The 20,233-nt window shown below is 49.3% G+C and overlaps 2 protein-coding genes across 3 annotated transcripts; one reads left to right on the top strand and one right to left on the bottom strand.

The window, feature by feature from the left end:
- Positions 1-6,340: 6,340 nt before the first annotated feature.
- On the top strand, positions 6,341-14,541 carry SERHL2 (serine hydrolase like 2). Its single transcript, XM_048949587.1, has 12 exons — positions 6,341-6,452; positions 7,230-7,464; positions 7,536-7,649; positions 8,706-8,747; positions 9,378-9,397; positions 9,606-9,680; positions 10,441-10,550; positions 10,810-10,889; positions 11,247-11,281; positions 12,034-12,110; positions 13,265-13,358; positions 13,810-14,541. The coding sequence occupies exons 2-12, from the start codon at positions 7,317-7,319 to the stop codon at positions 13,924-13,926; spliced, it is 912 nt and encodes a 303-aa protein (XP_048805544.1). The 5' UTR covers positions 6,341-6,452; positions 7,230-7,316; the 3' UTR covers positions 13,927-14,541.
- RRP7A (ribosomal RNA processing 7 homolog A) lies at positions 10,898-19,348 on the bottom strand. Of its 2 annotated transcripts, XM_048949608.1 has the most exons (9): positions 18,963-19,348; positions 18,748-18,890; positions 18,497-18,622; positions 17,788-17,911; positions 16,966-17,063; positions 16,401-16,599; positions 15,006-15,893; positions 12,426-12,653; positions 10,898-11,085 (listed from the first exon to the last, which is right to left on the bottom strand). In XM_048949608.1, exons 1-7 carry the CDS (start codon positions 19,012-19,014, stop codon positions 15,808-15,810), a joined length of 828 nt encoding a protein of 275 aa, XP_048805565.1. In that variant the 5' UTR covers positions 19,015-19,348; the 3' UTR covers positions 10,898-11,085; positions 12,426-12,653; positions 15,006-15,807. The 2 variants fall into 2 exon arrangements, with proteins under 2 accessions (XP_048805565.1, XP_048805556.1); XM_048949599.1 differs by lacking the exon at positions 10,898-11,085 and having other exon boundaries at positions 12,117-12,653.
- Between the last annotated feature and the right edge of the window lie 885 nt (positions 19,349-20,233).

Below are 20,233 nucleotides of genomic sequence, written 5' to 3'. Positions count from 1 at the left end.
GCTTACAGCATGATGCTGCTGCTCCTGAGGTCAGGTCCAGGGCCGCATGCCAGTGTTGTAAAACCTCCACTTTAAGCTCCAGCTCTGAAAGAAGATTCCCCTCTGGAGCAGCTGTCTTTGTTCCTGAAAAGCATCTTCACATCACCTATTTCTGGTAGCTTCTATGAGGAATTTTCTCTTTCCCATGGGGTTTCTGTTAATGCAGCTCCTACAAGAAGTAACTTGGAATGCAAGACACAAGAGCTGGAATTCACTAGAGGCATCCTTCCCACCTAAAGCCCAGAGGTTGTCTCTGTGAATCAAAGCAAAAAGGCCAAATTCTTCTGACTGCTTGACGCCAGATGACTTCTGGCTGCAGGATGAAGGAGGAGATGTACACAGAATAGCAATCCTAGCAGCCACTGTTCGTGTGCAGCCCCCCCTGCAGCCGCTGCCTAAGAGTTCAGTGCTTTTGCATGGCTTCTTACCATCAAATCTTAGCAACTGGCAGTAAGACCCTGCTCTCTCTAACAGCAGCAGCAGTGACTGAGTACATTTCACAAATCTGTTCTACCAAGCTGCTTCTTGCTTTTCTCCCTTTGTAATCAGACATCCACTGCTGACAGTTGTAGGAAGGAAACTGCAGATAGTACTGTTTTCTCTCCCTCTGCATGGTTCCTAAGTGCTTGTGCTCTGCTTTACTCATCCTCCTGCTTGACACAGAAGGCCTAAGAAAAAGCAAAGCATTAGACTTTTCAAGCCTATATGGATTCCTGATCATCTGGGGAGGAGGCTGCAAGTGAAACAGCACTCTCATTTCTTCTGTGTGATGGTATATCAAGCTGCTACCTTTCTGCTGTGGTACAGAGCCCACTTTGAGATGGGCAGGAGAAACAAGGCTGTGAGCTGCTGTGCTACTTTCTTTCAGGCTTCACAGGCTGTTTGAAAAATGTACTGTGCAGTTTAGGAAACTAATGCGCTGAACCGAGCACAGTTTTCAATTACAACAATAAAAACAATTTCCTTAGAGCAGACATCCATTCTGCTTTCTCCAACTGTTCCAGCAAGGTGTACCACTGTTCACAGCCCAGAGTCCTTGACAGAAAGTGAGTGGTAAGCCTGTGTTCTGGTGTCTGCTGAAACAGTGTTGAAAGCACACCAACGTTTTGGTAGTTGCTGAGTGATGGGAGCGCACCTCGAACTGGGCTGGGCTGCTCAGTGGGAAGGAGCCTCTGCCTTTATGATGCACTAGCAGGGAGTGGGACGGAGCCAAGACAAGTGGCCTGAATTAGGCACAGAGTTGTTCCCTACCACATGACCTCATACGGAAGGCTGTAAAGCTGTGGTGAGTTGCCCGGAGGGCAGCCACTGTTTGGGGATTGCTGGTGGGCAGTTGTGTTGTTAGCTGGCAGGCAGTGAGTAATTGTATTGTGGGCAGATATATACATTTATTTATTTATATTTATACTTATCATCACATATTTATTTCCATTTTTCTCTTCTGTTTTCGTAAATATCCCAACCCATGAGTTCTATTTTGTTTCCAGTTCTCTCCCTTATCTCACCTGGGGGCCATGCGATGCTGAACTGCTGCAGGGACACAGCACAACAGTCCCTTGGCATCCAGTGTGGGGCTCAAAGGGTTGAGATAACAACAGATCTGACCAGAGTCATTAAAATTGTCAAGAGTGTTATGGTAATTTGATGGCCATTGGTCACTATGCTCTTGTTTTCTGATTTTGGAGATCTTTCAGAGTTTTTTCATGGAACCATATTACTTGCTGTATATGATTCCTGTAGTGCAGTTTACCATTTCCAGGGGCTGGATTAAGGTTATCTTTTTTCTGTACAGTGTAACACTGTTTGGGAAACTAATCTGGTATTTGTATTTGATGTTGCAGTCTTCATACTATGGGAACCATATCTTGGAAATTATTAATAATTTCACTCTTTACTTTGTCTCCTTAGGGAACCAGGCCATGGGGGAGATAAGCAGGAATGTTCAAACCAGCCTGTTACTATTGCTCTGCCTACTGAATGTGTATCAGGTTTTATTTAAGGTTAAGTGACTATTTATGAATATCCCCCACAAATCTGGCCTGAGGCATGTTTATTAAGGACAAAAACTCCTACTAAAATGAGGATGGAAGGAGAAGATGAAACAGGGCCATCAAGAGCACAGGAGGAAGATTCTGAACTCATAACCCTTCAACCCCTAACTTGGAGTAAGCTGCAAGATTTCAGCTGTCATCCAGCTGAGCATATTGTCACCTGATTGCTCCAGTGCTGGGATAACGGGGCCAGTAGACTGGAGTTAATGGGTAGTGAAGCCAGGCAGCTGGAATTGATGTCTAGGGAAAGGAGCATTGACAAAGCAATTTGAAAAGAGACACAAGCCGTCACCCTATGGAGGCAATATGTGTCAGCTGTGAAGGAAAAATATCCCTTCATGGAAGATCTGGTGTGTTTTCTAGGCGTGTGGAGCACCATGGAGAAAGGTATGCAGCACCTGAGGGAATCAGCTGTGCTGGAGGTGACATATAACATTAACCTGGACAATGAGAAGTTATTCCAAGATCTAGATGATACCAAGTGCCCGTGATCTATGTGGTAGAATATTGTATGGAGTACACCATCATCATATGCCAGCACACTGGCAGCAATGGTCTGAAAAGATAATTAAAATCCAACAGTGGATGAAGTGGCCAGCCTACTTCAACAACATAAATAAAATTTCTCTTCTTCCCCATGGGCCTGTGACTCAGATGTGGAGAAACTGTCTTTGGAGTTCCAGCAATTCAAAGACATTATGTCCTATTCCCCATCTGTATGGACCAGTGTCTCAACTATTAGAAGTAAGTGTTCCTCTGCTTGAGGGAGGGAATGTAGTGGGTACACACCATGAGCTATCCTGTGCTTTTACCCATGTGACCATGGAGAGGGCATGAGAAAGTGGGGTAGAAAATCCACCTCAACTCTAAAGGCACTGGTAGAAGAACTGCAAGAAACAACAGTTGGAGAAAAAAAAAAGAGGATTCTTCCAGGAAAATGGCTGCTGCATTTTCCAGTGGTCAGTCTTTGAGACAAAGAAGATGGTCTGACTGTGCTTCTGACATTGATAATTAGCATTTTAATTTGCATTCATGAGAAGTGAGTGACATATACAATAACTAGGACTTGAAGGGCCCTGCCTCCAGCCAAGTGGAGGAAATGGACCACTGGTTTTATTGGACTGTGCAATTCAGTGGCCTGGCACATCAGAACTATATGTGTATCTGTCTTTCTGGAGTGGCAAGGGTATCCCAAGTGCTGTGCTGGAAGCCAGAATAAGCCTAACAGGGAGTATGTGGCAAAAGCACCCCATTGTGACTGGCCCAGAGACTCTGTGCATCCTTGGTATAGATTACTGCAGGAGAGGGTACTTCTAGGACCCAAAAGGGTACCAGTGTGCTTTTGGCATAGTTGCCTTGGAGATGGAGGAGCAAGTGATCAGCAAGACTCACTCACCCTTTAACAGTCCCATATGGCCAATGCGAAAGTACAACAGAGAGTGGAGGCTGACAGTGGACTATTGTGGCCTGGATGAAGTCACGCCATCGCTGAGTGCTGCTGTGCTGGACATGCTTCAACACAAACTGGAATCAAAGGCAGCCAAGTGGTACGCCACAAATGATATGCCAGTGCATTTGTCTCAGTCCCTCTGGCGGCAGAGTGCAGGCCACAATTTGCTTTTGCTTGGAGGGGCGTCCAGTACAACCAGAATTGACTCTCGCAGGGGTGGAAAAAGCCCTAGCATTTGTCATGGGCTGATCCAGAATGCACTGGAAAAGGGGGAGCACCTGCAATACATTGATGAAATCGTCATGTGGGGCAGCACAGAAGTTTTTGAGAAAAGGGAAGAAAACAATCCAAGTGCTTCTGAGAGCCAGTCTTGCCATAAGGCAAAGTAAGGTCAAGGAACCTGCACAGGAGATCCCATCGTTAGGAAAAAAATGGCAAGATGAACATTATCAGATCCCTATGGATGTGATAAACAAAGTAACTGCTATGTGCCCACCAATGAGCAAAAAGGAAACAAACTTTCTTAGTCTTTTTGTTTTTGAAGGCATATTCCAAACTGCAGTCCGGTTGTAAACCCTCTCTATCAAGCAACCTGGGAGAAGAACGATTTCACATAGGGCCCTGAACAACAAACCTTTTAACAGTTTAAACAGGAGTGCTCATGAAGTAGCCCTTGAGCCAGTCCAAGGAGGACAAGATGTAAAAAACACACTCTACACTGAAGCTGAGGAGTACTTGGGGACTGACAGAATCTGACTCGATATCAACACCTGGGGTTCTGGAGTCAGGAATACAGAGGATCCGAAGCCTTGCTATATTCCAACCAAAGAGATATTGGCAGCGTATGAAGGGAGCTGGAAAAACATCAGAGGTGGAAAGTTGCTGTATGGAGCCCTACACAACAAGTTGCAGAAACTGCTTAAGCAGAAAGTGAATTGAGCCAGTTTGCAGAAGTGAAGGCCATCCAGCTGGTTTTAGATGTTGCTGGACGAAAGTAACCAGTGCTGCATCTCTGCACTGACTCACTGATGGTGGCAAAAGCCCAAAGGGGGTGGTTGCAACAATAGAAGCAGAACAACTGGCAGGGCAGAGGCAAATCCATCTGGGCCACTGCGCTGTGGAAAGTTATTGTATCCGAGGCAGAGAACATGGCTCGGATGTTCTCTGCCTCGGTAGAGGCATGCCATGTAGATACCCACATACCCAAGCCATGACACAGAAGAACATTAAAACTGACTGATGACAGTGTGCCTGGGACCAGGCTTGACCTGGCCTCAACGCTGCAGCAGCAGAGGAAAGGGCAGAGCCAGGAGACTGGCAAAAGGTTGTTCTGTGTCATGTGAAGTTATGCAGAAGTCTGTAAAGTTGTGGGGAATTGGCTGATGGGCAGCTGCTGCTTGGGGGTTGCTGAGTGTTCTAACAGCAGGAGGTGAGGCTTTGCATTGCTGGTAGGCTCTGGCTGGCAGGCAGTTGTGTTGTTAAGGGGTGTCAGTTGGCAGGTGGTGAGCGACTGCATTGCAGCTATACGTATATGCATATATGTATATTGTTATCATTGTATATTTGTTTCCATATTCCTCTTCTCTCTTTAGTAAACAGTTCTTATCAGCCCATGAGTTTTATTCTGCTTCCAATTCTCTCCCTCATCACACCTGGGAACAGTGAGCTCCTGGCTGTGCAGTGCTGAGCTGTTGCTTGGTCTGGTTATAGGCTCTGACATGGAGGGAATGCTGGGCACCACCAAGCAGCACTCACATGGATTATCAGGGATTGACTGTAGCGTGTTCTCTTTTTTGAGAGAACTATGAACCTGAACCTGGCCTATACACCACCCCATTTTTGGGCAAATGATAACTGTGTAGAATCACAGAATTGTTGGGGCTGGAAAGAACCTCTGGAAGTCAACAAGTTCAACTCCCCACTAAAGGAGGTTCCTACAAACAGGACAACATCTGGGTGGGTCTTGAGTATCTTGAGCAGAGGGTGAAACTCTATAGCCTCTCTGGGCAGTTTGTTACAGTGCTCCATCACCCTCACGGTAAAGAATTTTTTCCTCATGTTTGTGTGGAGCTTCCTGTGTTCCAATGTGTGCCCACTGCCCCTTGGTCTATTGCTGAACACAACTGAAAAGAGCCTGGCCCCATCCATTTGGCTCCCGCGCTGGGAGTGGGTATTTATAAGCACTGACACCATCTCCTCTCGGTCTTTTCCCTTCCCCAGACAGAAGAGTCCCAGAGCTCTCAGCCCCTCCTCGTATGGGAGGTGCTCCAGGCCCCTCATCATCCATGGCTGAGAGGACTCAAGTTTCATAGATGAAGGAGTTACTCGCAGTTCTGTCTGCTGTTCACCTGCCCGCAGCTCAGCTCTGCAGTGCAGTCAGCAGTGTGTAAGTGGCTCTCATCCCCAGTGCAGTGCAGTTACAGCAGATGTCAGAGCTCAGAACACTTCCTCCATCAAAAAGGGATACAATCCAGCACTGGCGTGAAGCACAGATCTTATTTGATGCCCCTATGATGCTCCTGGGTCACACGTACGGCATCTCACACCATAACACTGCCATACGAGCAGCTTCCACCATCAGCAACATCTCTTCAGGAGGCAGCCAAGGATGCAGCAGGACCCCCTCAGGCGGATTACAGCTTCATACCCCTCGTTACTCCCTTAACGGGCTGTGAACCTGATGGCAGTGATGCGTTTAGAGAGACCTCCCACACCAGCTGCGCACCCCAGCAGGGTGGCGGTGAGGGAGCACCAAAATGGCGGCCCCAGCCCCTCCAGGCAGCGCCGCGGCCGCCCCGGGCAGGCGCAGGGAAGGAGCGGCCGGGCCGCGGGGAGGTGCTGCCGCGGTGCCCGCCCCGCCGCCTCCGGGCTCCGTCGTGCGGCCTGGTTGCGCCGTGCGAGCGGACGGAGCGGTAGGAGGGGGGCTGGGGCGCCGTGCTGAGACCAGCCCGTGGGCTGGGGGAGGTGGCCCCGCGCTGAGCTTAATGGGGCTCCTAAGCGGTGGGAGCGAGGGAGGATGCGGGGGGGAGGCCTCAGGTGCAGAGGGTGAGACTGGGACTGGGAAGGGGGCACAGCGTGAGAGGTGGGGCTGAGTGTGTGAGGGGGGGATTCAGGCTACCTGTGGGTCTCGGCAAGCTAGAAGGGTTAGGGGTAATGGAGGGATGTTCAGGACAGCCCTGAAAGAGCCCTGGAGGCCGGTTTCTGTGCTGGAGGGGGTTTACTTGGAGCTTAGGGTTAAAGGTCCCTTCCAACCCAACCAATTCTATGTGCTGATGAAGCTCAGCAACTAACAAGCAGATTGGCAGCAGTGAGACAGGTGTGTGTGCCAGCAGGTGCCTGGTGGGTCGTGGGCTCATCTCATGTGGCCCAGAGGAGCACGTGGGAGGGTGGCAGCAGGAGACCTGCTGTGTGACATACTCTGTAGGAGATGCAGGAGAGGAGAAATCACAGGTTAAAGGAGGAGAAGGAGGCAGTAATCCAGTACAGGAGGCAGCATCCTTATTCCCAGGAAGAAAAGACTCCCTCTTTTCCTAGGAGCATCGTTAGTACGTGCTGGGAGGAGGAGTCCCCAAACAGGCAAGCAGGCGTAGTGGCTAGGGATGTTGAATGGGGAGCTGTAAATCAGCAAGCTGCTAATTAAGACTACAGAAAGCTAGTGAGTTACTAAAGATCTGTATTACTCTTTTCAGAGCTCTAGGCTGTTAACAAGCTCCCTGGGACGTGTTCTAAGCACGTGGCTCCCAGGGGACATCGCTTGAGAGTGCTTTATTTTGGGCATGTTCTCGGAGGTGAAGTTCCCTGTGCCCTGGGGCCATGTGGCAGCCAAGGCCTGGGGACCCCCGGAGGGACACCCTGTGCTGTGCTTGCATGGCTGGCTGGACAACGCCAACACCTTTGACAGGCTTATTCCACTGCTCCCCAGAGGTGGGTCTGCCTCCCTGGCATGGTTCTTATTGTGTGGCACGGCTGTGTGTCTGACGCTCTCTGCTTTTCAGATTGCCGGTACGTGGCAATGGATTTTTCTGGCCATGGCTTGTCATCTCACCGGCCTGCAGGCTGCCCTTACTATTTCCTAGATTATGTGAGCGATGTGCGCCGCGTGGCAGCTGGTGAGTAGCTGAAAGGGCCCTTGAGGAGATGACTATGTTGGGGGTGCTGTCTCACTCCTGCTCTTTGGAACAAGTCAGCAGCATCAAGTGCTGGGAGGGAGCACCGTCTGCTTCTCTCCAGACTAACCTTAGCTGGTGCTTTGTTAAACTGACTCCTGCTCTGTGGGTTCTTGATTTGTTTGTTTTTTACTGAAACAGTAAACCCTGGGAAGGAAATGTTTCTGTACTGAAAAGCAGTGGTAGTGGCTGAGTGGTGGATGCAACTAAGTAACTCCCCCAGACTGACATTTCTTAAGCAGGCAGCAACCTCCAACCGGAGTTAGATGTTAACTGGAGAGTCTTCTGGTTCTCCCCATTCACAGGTTGGTGTTTGCTTTAGGGCCATGCAAAGAAATCTGAAAGCCAAGGTGTGTTGGGCTCTAGTAGCATCTGGTCTGACTACATATTTGTGTGCTGATTGTGAGGGAGCCAGTGGTAGCTCTTCAGTGTTTCAGAGTGTAAAATATGCCTTTCAGCATGATATGTTTCAGATGGCAGCATTGATGAAGCAGTATTTTCCTATAAGTCTCCCAGAGCTCCCTAAAAATGGACCGAAGAGCTGAAACTGATACACTTCCTGGTACAAAGAGCTTTCACTTGGGATAATGATACGTTCCCCAGGGCAGCAATGCTGGCCATGTCCTTGCAGCTCGTGCTGCATGCCTTATAGGAGCACCCTACTACAAGGTTTCCCCCTTTCAGTGGGTGCTGCACAGTGAGGCTCCTTTTTTAGTTGCCAGTCTCATGTCTGGCAGTAAATGGGAATTTGCAGTAGCTTGTTTGCAGTGCAGAGCGTACTTGAGAGCTGTGTGAGATAACTACCAAAGAAATGAGGTGGTGGATGTTCTTTTTCTTTACAACGGGCCTACTCAGCCACCTCATTTCTGGATTAGGAAACGAATTAAGCATTGCAGCAGCCCTCTTGGGAGAAGGGGCCTGTCTTAGTGGGGAAGCAGCAAGATGCCGCAGCTCTGGTTTCTAATGCATCACTGTCTGTTTTTGTCTGTTGCCACTTAGCATTGCGGTGGAGACGGTTCACCCTGATGGGTCACAGTATGGGTAAGTGGCTCTCTTCCTTGTAAGCTGTGAGATTCATGGAAATATGAGTAGATAATTAATTTACAAAGCATGCTGCTAGAAGCTGGGTTGGAATATTTATTATATTGTGTCAAGTACCAAGTTCTTGCTTGAGTGATTCAAAAATCTACATCCTTGCTTTAAATGCTTCTGTTTTCACAACACTGTAGTACAAAGGGCACTGACTGTCCCTGTGGGCATTTCCTGAGCCCCCAGGAGGGAACCATGATGAACAAAGAGCGATGGTCTAAGGCAGGAATATTCACAGCAGGCCTTCCTGCTCTCCCCAGGCTTTATGGCCTTGCCTTTCTTGCCCAGGGCTTCTCTGGACACAGCTCACAGTACCTGCACACCACAGTGTTTTAACTGATAACTCTTCCTTTGTCTTTGCTGCCTGAGAGGGAGATGGGGCAGGACACAGAGTCCAGCTTACTAGTCCTGCTCTCTGCTTGCATCCTCTCTGCTAAGAGAGCTTTACTGTGTAGCTTGGGTGTTATCCCTTGTTACAAACATGCATTTGTGCTTCTAAGACAGATCCTGCTTTGGGGAAAAGGTGCTCCTGTTACCAAGAGGTGGCCTGGGCATAACTGAGCACCCTCCTTTTCTTTACAGGTGGGTCTGTGGCAGGAATGGTGAGTAAAGCATACTTTCTTCATGGGGTTTGTGACTTTTGCAGCTGGAACAACAAATGAGAGAGGAATGAAGAGACAGATTATGCGGGTCTTGGATTCTGGGGAAGGAGAGGCCCTTTTCTAACCCCACCTCCAGTACAGCAAGATGTAAAACAGTACTCAGTGTGCAGCTTTTCTCTTTGTCTCATAATGTTTCATCTTTCTTCAGTTTGCTTTCATGTATCCTGAGATGGTGGACAAGCTGATCTTGCTGGAAAATCTTGGCTTTCTACTAGCTCCAGAGGTTAGACTTCACGTGTCCTTCCCCTCTCTTTTTTAAAATATGAAGAAGTGTCTTTGTTTTCCCCTCATTTGTTCAAAAAGAACACTGATGTGCCCAGTTCCTGGCAGGTCACACAATTCTTGAAACTTCTTTGGCAAGCACAGATCTGCTCCTTGTTGCATGAAGTGAGACCCTGCTTAGCATGGCCCTTAGGGAGCATCCTGCAGTCCTGTAGCACTGAAATTCACTTGTCTATGCCATGCCCATGTGCAAAAGGAACTGGAACCTCTGTCCAAGCAGCTAACTACATGCCAAGGCTGTTTTCTTGCCAACAGCTTGTTGGTGACCTGAGGGCAAGGCTGGCAGATTTTTTCTGCTCCTGGCAGGACATAAAGCTACATTCCCAGACTGCCATTATCACTACCAGGTGCTGGGGGGTTTGATAGAAGCCCATGGTCAGAGAGGCAAAAGATCCCAGATTTACCTTGTTCTTTTAGAGAGTTGTCTTCAATTCAGAAGTGAAGTGGGAGGAGGTAAAAGAGATCACAAGAGTGAAAGGTTAATAACTTCTATACAAGAGTGCTTAGTTTTCTGCTCCTATCTTGCCTCTTATGTATTGCTGTTCTCTTTCCTCAAGAAGTAGGCATTTTTAACATGTCTATAACTGGTACTAGCTCTGAGAGATGCTGATGGGTGAAATACCCTCTTCTACCCTTTGATAAAGCATAAAGTGACTCAGAAATGGGAGGTTATTCCTGCGCTGTACATCTCTTTGTTTTAGGACACTGAGGCATGGCTGAAATCCAAGCGGCTGGCTATCGATAGATTACTGAGTCTAGAAGCAAAGCAGCAAGCTCCCAGAGCACGTAGCCCCAAAGCAGCATTGCAGAGGTGGGTTCCCACCTGTCTCTTCATTTGCTGTGCATCCTCACCTTGGGCAGTTGTGGCTGCATGAACCGTAACGGGAAACTGTCACGGTTCTGCCCATTCACGTTCTCTTCTGGTATCTCAGCAAGACTTTTTGCTTCTGCAGTCAGCTTCCTGCTCTTCTCTGAAGCAGCCTGAGAGCTTGCTGTCACCTTGTCATGCCATTTTCGCTTCGCTTCCTCCTTTTTTCAGCAGCACAATGTCTCTGCCATGTCTCCTCCAGGCTCTTAGAAGCAAACAGACATCTGACAGCAGAGGGTGGGGCAATCCTGCTGCAGCGAGGAGCAACTGAGACACCCACTGGTAAGGGGCTGCTTGGAGACGGGGCTCATGTCAGGCCTGACCCAACACTGGGTGTGGGAAGGGAGCAGTGCCAACAGCCATTGTCTTCCACAGGGTCCAGGGTGCCCAAGCTATGAATTTACATAGCCTGAATGGGATCAATTAAATCTGGAGGCAAAGCTCTCATTTCCCAGCAGCTGACATTGAAGCTTGAGTCCTAGAATGGGTAAAGGAAGAAAAAAAAAATAATAAAAATGAGATATTTGAGTTAATCCTACTCCTCTTACCTCAAAAAGTCTTGGGCAGACCCCAGAGGCGAGGGGCAGAGCAACTCCTGTTTCTTTGAGACATGAAAACCTGCTCTTGTTTTCCTTGCAGGGCTGGTGTATAACAGAGACATGAGAGTCCGTACGGTGAGCACTGCTGTTCTGACTTGCCCCCTGCTGCTTCTGAGCCCTGAGCTTACAGAAAACAGAGGTAGTGGAGGCCCACTAACTGAGCCCAGGCTCTGCCTCCACCCAACCATTTACTTACTGCTTTCCTAATTCCCACACCTCTTTTAAATGCTGCTTTTAAAAGAGCCTGCACTTGATCATTAACTGACTCAGCTTAGAGTCACTGGAAAATGTTACTGAATTTTTTAGCAGTTCCTGAGCCCCAGGGCCTCCTGGCCACATTTTCCTGCTGTTGTAACTCTTAAGGCAGCAGATGGATGGATGTTTTAGGTCAACTTCTTTGTCAGGTCACCCTTACAGGGAGGGGGGAGGGAGTGGAACAAAGTCTTTACATCTGATATGTTGATAGCATTGTGCCACTATTGTGTAAGAAGGGCCTCCTCTACCTGTGCTACTGCCAAACTATGAACACCAGAGTATTGTACTATCTCCTTTTTACTAAAAGGACTTTTTAAAGCTTTTTCTTTGCTGTGAGATCATTCCCATATGTGCTGCAACCCAGCAGGCAGTGCTGTTGGCAGCCCTGAAACACATCTGGATAGAAGGAGCAGTTGCAGAGCCAGGCGCTCTTGTGTGCAGCCTGGCAGCCTGTCCTGTCTCAGCACAGCGGCTGTGGGGCCTGAGTCTCTCCTGCACAGGGCTTGGGGACACCCTCTATCCTCAGCTGCTGTTCCTGACTTTTGTTGCTCTCCCTGTTTTTGCACCTGCAGCAGAGTCGAGAGTACCTCACTGTGGAACAGTGTGTGAAGCTCCTGCAGAAGATCAAGGACCGTGTTCTCATCATATTGTGAGTGAGGCACAAGCAAAACCAGCCACCCTGTGTGAAGGGGTGATGGCTAGAAGGGCTCTTCCCCATCTGTTCACCCTGGCTTTGAGCAAAGGGAACATCCTGGCAGACACACGAGCCTTTCCATCATCATTCCTGCATATTTCCCTTGTGGTCTGACTCTCTTCCTTCAGTGGCAACAACCCATCTGCCCTCTACTCCTCTTGCTGTACAAACGGTAAAGCCACTGCAGCGTTCACCTGTTTCAGCTGGTTCTGGAGCCTGACCCAGCCCCAGGGCAGGGAGGAGATGCTGGGAAGGCAGCCGATGTCTTACCTGGAGCCCCACAAGCCATCTGTCTGGTCTGGGTGCTGTTTGTCCTCCTGCTTTTTTTGCTGTCTCCTTAGAGGGCAAGGTGTGCAAGGTTCTGGTGATGTTGGCCCACACTGTCCAGGGGAAATAAGGAGGTGCTGGGAGCTGAGAAACGAGATTCAGCTTTGGCTTCTCTAGGCTATTCAAATCACGAGAGCATTTTTCTTTGTGTTTAAGACTTTTCCTATTTGACTGGAGCAGAAAAAATGGAACATCATGGTGAGGGCAGGTCCTCTAGGCCATACAGAACACATCCCCTCAAGCCTCAGACATCCCTTCATCCGGTTACCTGCAGTACAATCTTAATTCTACAGGGAATCTAACACTGGCTTCTTCAGGGGAACTGCCCTGGTGCCTCCTGCTCCAAGTAGGGCAGGAACTGTGATTAAAGTGTTCAAGCAGCAGTGTGGAGGAGGGAAAGGGACAGAGGTGAGATGCAGAAGCTGGCTGGAAGGAATAAAGCCAAGAGCAGAAGATAGGGTAGGGGCAGGGAATTATATACTGAGACAAGTTAAGGAGCCAGTCCTGGGGGGATAATATTTAACCTGTCTCCCTGTGATACTACTAGGCAGTACTCCAAGTATTAAACAGATAGCCTGATAGACAACAGCTGCTTAGCCAAGCCATGCCTTACTCCTCTGACTACCATGCACAAACCTGTAACCATGCTGCTTACAGGCAGCCTGCGGAGCAGCTGGGTCTGCCATCCCAGTCTGTCCTGGGGACACTGCTTCTGCCCAGGAGACAGCCACAAAGACAGAGGTACACTGTGTGCTTTACTGAGCCTTGCTCTTTCTTTTCAGAGCACAAGATGGACTCTTAGCACTACATAAGCTAGAGAGCAGAAATCAGTTTGTGAAATCCTTACGGGAGGCATTTGAGCATACCCTCAAAGAGGTGAGAGCGATCTCCATCTTTACTTCTCCATCCACTTCACGAGACACCAACCTGAAAGCAGCTGGGAAATAACTTACCTTAGAGAATATCCACAGCACGGGATTTGTCCTAAACAGCCCAGTCCTCACGTGAGGGGATGGAAGGCCAGCTTTGCCCTTACTGCCAAAATCCTAGTCAGTACTGCCTTCCACATGTAGCTCTTCCCAGTTCCTCCCACCCCTGTCCTGCCTCCCTGTTGGACTGTCCATCTTTATGTGATGGGTTTGCCAGGGGCTGGTGTATCTGCAGTTAGCTACGGAAATGTAAAATCCAACCTTTCTTTGAGACACCATTTTTGCATTGTTTCCTTTGGCTTCCTTCCCAGTGGGTAGGACACAGCGAGCACAGCTTGCCTGAAGGAACACTTTAGGAACACTTTCCTGCTTTATTTCTACTTGTCTTCTCCCTCTAGGACATCCAGCTAGTAGAGGTGCCTGGGAGTCATTTTGTGCACCTGAATGAACCCGAGGTGGTGTCTGGGATCATCAGCAACTTCCTGACAGCGCAGAACAGCAGAGCAAGGCTCTAAGCAGTCACTGCAACAGCAGTCCAGGACAAGAAGTAGCTAAAAATCTGACTCTGGAGAAATTGTCACCATCCCTACCTCACATCCAATGTCGGTTTCATGATACTTATTCCTAAGCTGAGCTCTCTGAAGGGGTGAATGCAGATCTGCAAAGTTAGATACACAGTAGCTTTCCCCTTTCTTCTTCCTAACTTCTGCATCCTAAAATGGATCAGGAATACAGGCAGAGGCTCCTCAGGGAGCAGCAGCACCAGCAGCTGTAGCAGTGCAAGAGAGAGGTAGCTCATTCTTTCCTCCTCTCTCAGCATGAAGTGACAAGTCTCCTCCCAGGGCTAAGCCAGTTGAAAAAAAACAGGAAAGAGTTCTGCTTCTCTGCTTATTTCCATGATTGCCTGAGCTCAGGCAGCCTCAACCTCTCTTCTACTGTGAGGGCTGCTGCTTTTTTTAATAATCAGCTTAAATGAGAGCTCACCTGGGTACAGAAGGCCATTTCAATGAACTGCTGGGAAATGAGTCATTAATCCTCTAGCTGAAGCAGCTGTGAGAACTATTAGTAATGGAAAAGTTGGCAGAGGTGATTTCTGCCCTTCTAAATAAAGATTGATCTTCCACTGTTAACACTGTCGTCTTTGACTTTACAGAAGAGTGAACCTTTCTTGCAGGATGCTCACCCAAGCAGCTCAAGTGCCAATCTTATGAAGCAGTGATTTTTCCATGCATTCTGCTTTGGATATTTCACGTTAAGTATCCATCTGCCTCCTACTTAAATGGATGCAAAAAGCCATATGAAGCAAGCAGGCCTGGCGATCTCCTCATGCAATGGAAGCTGCATATACAGTGGATTTTCTAGAGGACAGTGAATCTACTTTAGCTTAACTGTGTCGGATTTATCAGCATTTCCTCCATATGCTCATGGTCACTCCCTTACTGAGGCTGCGGGCAGTAAAATAAATGTTGCGTGCTAGAGGTGCCTTCTTTCACATCACAACAGCTGTCACAGGCTGCTAGCATCAAGTTGCAAGTTATGTGATCAGCAGCAAAAGCACTGCCCAACAACCAGCTGTGCATGTTGCCATCCTTACCTGCCCTCCTGTGGGCTGGCAGCAGACTTTGTGGAAACACCCTGGAGTCTGGTTTATCCCTCCAAAGCTAGGCTGTCCTCTCACTTTGTCTAGTGACAGTGCTGAATGGCAGTGGTTCCCACTGTAGCCCAGGCTACACCTAGCTGCAGAGATCCAAATACAGCTGGAAGGGCATCTCAGCACCCAGCTGAGATTGAGCTGCCTGGGAGGGAAGCACCAAGAGAAAAAGTAGGGCTCTGTACCAAACCACTGATCTCCCCAGTGACAGCAGGTCTGGGAACTTTCCAGTTGTTTGTTTCCAGGCTTTCTCTCCCATTCTTCATCGCCCCCAGATAAACACCTAAAGGACCACTGGCACATAAGCCATGGCTTTTATCACCAACCTAGTCCAATACAGAAGACACTGTTCCCCACAACACAGCAATGGAGAAAGTGGGATTCCTGTCTTTGAGGAGCAGCACCAGTTTATTTACAATTCTTCAGCCATTCCCTGCCCCTGCAGAGGTTGTGTTGGGCAAATACTGTCTCTTACCAAACTTCAGGAGGGCCTTGGTTGGCACAGAGATACAGGCTGTCAGAAGACACGCCTCAGCCCCCTTGGCCCATGCACATAGGGAAATGGTACTGGATGATGTCAGTGCAGGCACAGCCATGAGAGCAGGAAGATGCAGTGCAACTGAAGCCAATGCTCCCACATGAGATCCAATGGCAGGGATATGAAATTGCCTCAGTTCCTCGCACGTGAGTCTGTAAGCATCTCTCCTGCCCTCTCCAGCACAGGCATCAGAAGAAACAGCTCAGCTCAGTATGGCCTAAACTTGCGCTGGGCTCGCATCAGTGCAATTCTCTGCTTGTCCTCCTCAAATTTCTTCCTCAACTGGGCAATATCTGAAACACACAAAAAAAGAAAGGCAACAAGTCACAGGGGAGCAGCAGACCTCCCCCTTCCTGTGGAGCTTCACTTCTGCACACTAGAAGATGTTCAGTTCAGACAGCTGCAAGCACACATTGCTCAGAACAGGTCCTTTTGCGTCAGGGCTAAGTTCAGAGCTGAGGCTCCAGCTGCTTTGCAGTGCTGCAGCTCCCTCTTGGGGAAGGAACACACTAGTTCTCCCTTCCCGTGGCTGCCTCTGTGCAGATTGACAAAAACATCTGTAGCACAAAAACAATGGTACCACAAATGGTACCATTTGCCCACTCTCCCAAAGAATATTCCAACAGCCTTTGCTAGGCCAGGTAGTGGCAAGGGATCCCCAGAAACTGGCTAGACCATTAGCCCAGCCTCCCAGCCAGCTGTTCAACTGCAGCTGGATGTAGCTCCACTGAAAGAAAAAAAGATGTTCTTTGGGCTACAGCATGATTCAGAGAAGGGTAGAAGGCGATTCAGACACTCACGCTCTCTCTTGGTCTCACGATGCTGCCAGGCATAGAAGTTGAGCAGCTCTTTGCGGGCCTTTTTCCGCTTCTCCCTCTCCAGCACCCGCAGGTTAGCAGCCTCTGTCCGGGGCAGGCCAGGCTTGCGGCCCTTCCGTGTTACCTTCACCCAGCCCTCCTCATCTGGTAAACCCTCCTCCTTGGCTGCTTTGGCTTCTTCCTACAGAGACAGAAAGGTGAGGCAGCTCAGTACAGCTGGGCTGTCAGCCAGCCTGATGCAGGGCTCCTCCAAGGTCCCACTCTGACACACGGTTACAGCTCCTAGTACAAGATTTGAAGGAAGGCATAGGACCAGGCACTCAAGTCACAACACTGCATGCCAGACAGGACCTGTTTTATTTGTGGGTGCCTACTGGGAGCCCTGGATGGATGGGCCAGTTGTAATGAACCAAACCAGCAATCCTGCCAGCCAGTGCTTCCCCTCTGCCACTTCTATGAGGACCTGGGCACTGAGAGATCCTTTCCCTCTGCCTTTCTCTCCACAAACAAACTGCTTAGCTGGGTTCCCTCTCCAGCCTGGCCTCACCTCTGCTATCCTTTTGTCATAGTCTTGCATGTAGGCATCCACCTCAGCCTTCAGTTCTTCTCGATCCACTACCGAGTCTGCGTATCTGGCAATCCACTCTGAAACAGAGAGCAGAAGTCAATTGTAGCCTCCTCTAGAAGCATGTTTTGGTGTGATGTCTTTCAGCAGCTCCAGAGAGAACTGCTGTGGGAAAGAACACCCTTGGTTCCCACTTCCATTCAGCCTCCCCACTACCTTAGCTTATGCACGATTTGGCTTCCAGAAGAAAAGCATTAAGTAATGGGAAGAGAGTGCAACTTTTCAAGGAGAAGCAGACTATCCTGAAACCCAAGAAATGCAACATTCAATTCTGTGTTTCCACCAATGGTAACATGCAAAGTGTTGACACCTTGACAGCCATGTGGTGCCTGGCTTCAGTTTTCAAAGCAAAACACAGCCAGTCTCTCTGAATCTACATGCTATTGAAGAGATGTGGGGAAAAACTGCCCTTCCAATGTACTAAGAGCCCTTGTCTTTCTGCAGGGTCACTCACCCAGGCCCTACAACATCCAATAGAATAAGCTATCAACAAGATGATGTGTTTAGCAGGTATAGTGGTGATGGGTTGATGGTTGGATGCAATGATATTAGCGATCTCTTCCAACTTTAATTATTCTATGATTCTAAGATACAATAAGAAAAAGAGAACAATAAAATACTGCACATCTCCCCAGTCCGGTCTTAATACAAAATGGTGAACAACTTGGAATGTGTCAGGAAGGATTCAGTGAGGAAATGTTTCCCCTGCTCTGGTTAACAGGAACGCAGCCGTTGCTTACTTACTGCTAATGCCAGTTTTCACAGGGTGACTCTCTGTTGATATCAACAAGGGACCTTTCTGTGATAGTGCCTTGGCTGCCTGGACACCAGCCGGTGTCTTGAACACCACATATGCAACTTGAAATCCCTAAAAGAAGACAACACCGCCAGGATGGTCAGATATACTGTGGGAGTTGGAGACACATACAGAGATCAAATCACAAGTTCCAGCAGGATGACAAAAAAAAAAAAAAAAAAAAAAAAAAAAAAAAGGAACAAATTTAAGTCCTATTACCATGTCGGTGAGACCCAATAGCAGACTTCCAGTATCCAAAGGGGGACACGGGACAGACTCTAGTCTCAGAGTCAGTTGGGGTAAGACAAGGAGAAATTATTTCAAACTAAAGAGAGGAGATTTAGATTGGGTGTAAGAAGAAAGCATTTTACACTCAGGGTGGTGAGGCAGTGGCACAGGCTGCCCAGAGAGGTGGTGGTTCCTCATCCCAAGGTCAGGCTGGAGGGGCTCTGAGCACCCTGATCTACCCATAGGTGTCCCCGTTCACTGCAGGGGAGTTGGACTGGGTGCTTTTAAGTCTCTTCCAACTTAGGACTCTATACACCCCCCTCAAGCAGTTTTCCCATAACTCACGCTCCACTCACCGCCACCACTCAGTACTTGGGATTTCTTCCCATTCTGATCACTAAAGCACCACTACCCCCCCTAACCCCTTACCGTTGCCGTTCTATTGGTGAAGAACTTGGACGTGGGTTTTTCTGCCTTCTCTCCCGGTCCCGGTTTGTCACGGAGGTCCACAGACTGCACGGCCCCACAGCAGGAGAACAGACGGGACAGCGCGTCCTTCACGCAGGGGGACAACCGGCAGAGAACAACAGGGATGATTCCCCTCCAGGCCTTCCCAGCGCACCAATCCCCGCGCTGGCGGCTCCCAGTCGAGCCCCTCGCAGCCCCCCCACCCCGCTCACCGGGCTGCAGTACGGGGGGACGTTGAGGACGAACAGGGTGCGCTGCGGCGGGTGCGTGTCTGCGGGCCCTTCCCGCACCCGGTGCTCCTTCACCAAGAGGCAGTGCGGCGAGCGTTGCCGCGCACCGAACTTCACCGCCAGCGCTGCGGGCGACAAACAGGTTAAACACCCCGCCGCCGCGACTTTGATTCCCCCTCTCCCCCGCCGCTCCTCACCCGTGTATCCCGGCGGCGCGCTCACCGCCACGCGCCGCTCGGCGGCCGCCATCTTAGCACGGGGGGAAGCGGCGGCCCAGGGTGCTGCCGGGAGCTGTAGTCTGCGGCGCTGCTAATGGCGGCGGCTGCGGCGCCGTCAGCGCGCCGAGCCCCTCCTTCTCGCTATAGCGCCCTCATCTCTGTTCAGGTGCAACCTGGAGCCTCGGCACGTACCCGCTCATCACCCAGAGCCACGGCTTGGTCACCTAACGCCGCCAGTGCAGATGGGGGCAGCGTGGAATGCACTCCGCTGGCTGAATGCCCTTTTTTTTTTGGCAAGCACGAGGGAACGGGGAACGGGGACATAGCTCGGCGGTGCCAAAGAAAATCCATCGCTTGCGTGGAAGAAGTTGAGCGCCTTTCCATAGGGCACCCACTGAGGACCAGTGAGCCCTCAGCACTGTACAGTCACTGCACTGCTCACGAGGAGGAGCTTTCCAAAGGCTGTATCAAGGTAAAGCCAAGTTGATGCCTCCAAAGCTAACTGTTAAACATTTTTGTCTGGCGCAGCTATAGATCCAAGGTTGAAACTCCACTGTAAGTTTCATTAGTCGTCCTTACCTAGGAAAAACAGCCTTCCTGTGATGGAGTGTTTCTCTGCAAAGATCCGAGACTGTCCTAAATTAAAACAAGGACAGACACCTTGAAGACCCTTGAGATGAGGCACAAGTCCAAAACAGTGACCGCTGAGAAAATGAAGCGTCCTTGTGACCAAAGGTGGCTAAGGCAAGGAGGACACCCCCCAAACAACCAAAGACCACTGAAGACCCCTGCAAGTGTAGAAGATTAAAATATGTTATGTAACTTTCTGCTTACATAATCCTGTGAACATATAATAGGTAGGCCTGACCTAGGTAGGAGCGGAGTGAAACTTTCTGGACTATAAAAAGCCAGTGTAGATGGTGTGTATGCTTGGTTTGTGGAGATTTCCCACCCTGCACAGAAGAAATCAACATCTCTCTAAACACTTGTCTTTTTGAATGTGTCTCAGGAGGTTTAAAATCAACAACAAACCCACTGGCTCAGGTTTTCTGATGGTAAGAAAACAGATGTCACCAGGCTCAGGGGGCTGCATGTACTGGATGAAAACAGAAATGTAGGAGGAAGGTAGCTGCTATCCTAATCCAAATAGAAGGAGGCATACAACCCAAGACAAGAGGTCCCTTGCACCTGCAGACTATGCAGTCTTAATTAAAGTCAGACACCCACTCTAATCTCCAGAGGAAAGCTGC

This window comes from Lagopus muta, chromosome 1 (assembly GCF_023343835.1).
Source record: "Lagopus muta isolate bLagMut1 chromosome 1, bLagMut1 primary, whole genome shotgun sequence".
NCBI classification, from domain to species: Eukaryota; Metazoa; Chordata; class Aves; order Galliformes; family Phasianidae; genus Lagopus; species Lagopus muta.
This window is presented reverse-complemented; position numbering and strand designations above follow the sequence as displayed.

What these genes read in the sequence shown, in the direction of transcription:
- SERHL2 (XM_048949587.1), top strand. Translation starts at nt 7,317, where the DNA reads ATGTTCTCGGAGGTGAAGTTCCCTGTGCCCTGGGGCCATGTGGCAGCC. An exon ending in CCCAAAGCAGCATTGCAGAG is followed by an intron (nt 10,551 to 10,809) that starts GTGGGTTCCCAC and finishes TGTCTCCTCCAG; the next exon opens with GCTCTTAGAAGCAAACAGAC. An exon ending in GAGACATGAGAGTCCGTACG is followed by an intron (nt 11,282 to 12,033) that starts GTGAGCACTGCT and finishes TTGCACCTGCAG; the next exon opens with CAGAGTCGAGAGTACCTCAC.
- RRP7A (XM_048949608.1), bottom strand. Translation starts at nt 19,014, where the DNA reads ATGGCGGCCGCCGAGCGGCGCGTGGCGGTGAGCGCGCCGCCGGGATAC. An exon ending in TGTGAAAACTGGCATTAGCA is followed by an intron (nt 17,064 to 17,787) that starts GTAAGTAAGCAA and finishes TCTCTGTTTCAG; the next exon opens with AGTGGATTGCCAGATACGCA. An exon ending in ATGACAAAAGGATAGCAGAG is followed by an intron (nt 16,600 to 16,965) that starts GTGAGGCCAGGC and finishes CTGTCTCTGTAG; the next exon opens with GAAGAAGCCAAAGCAGCCAA.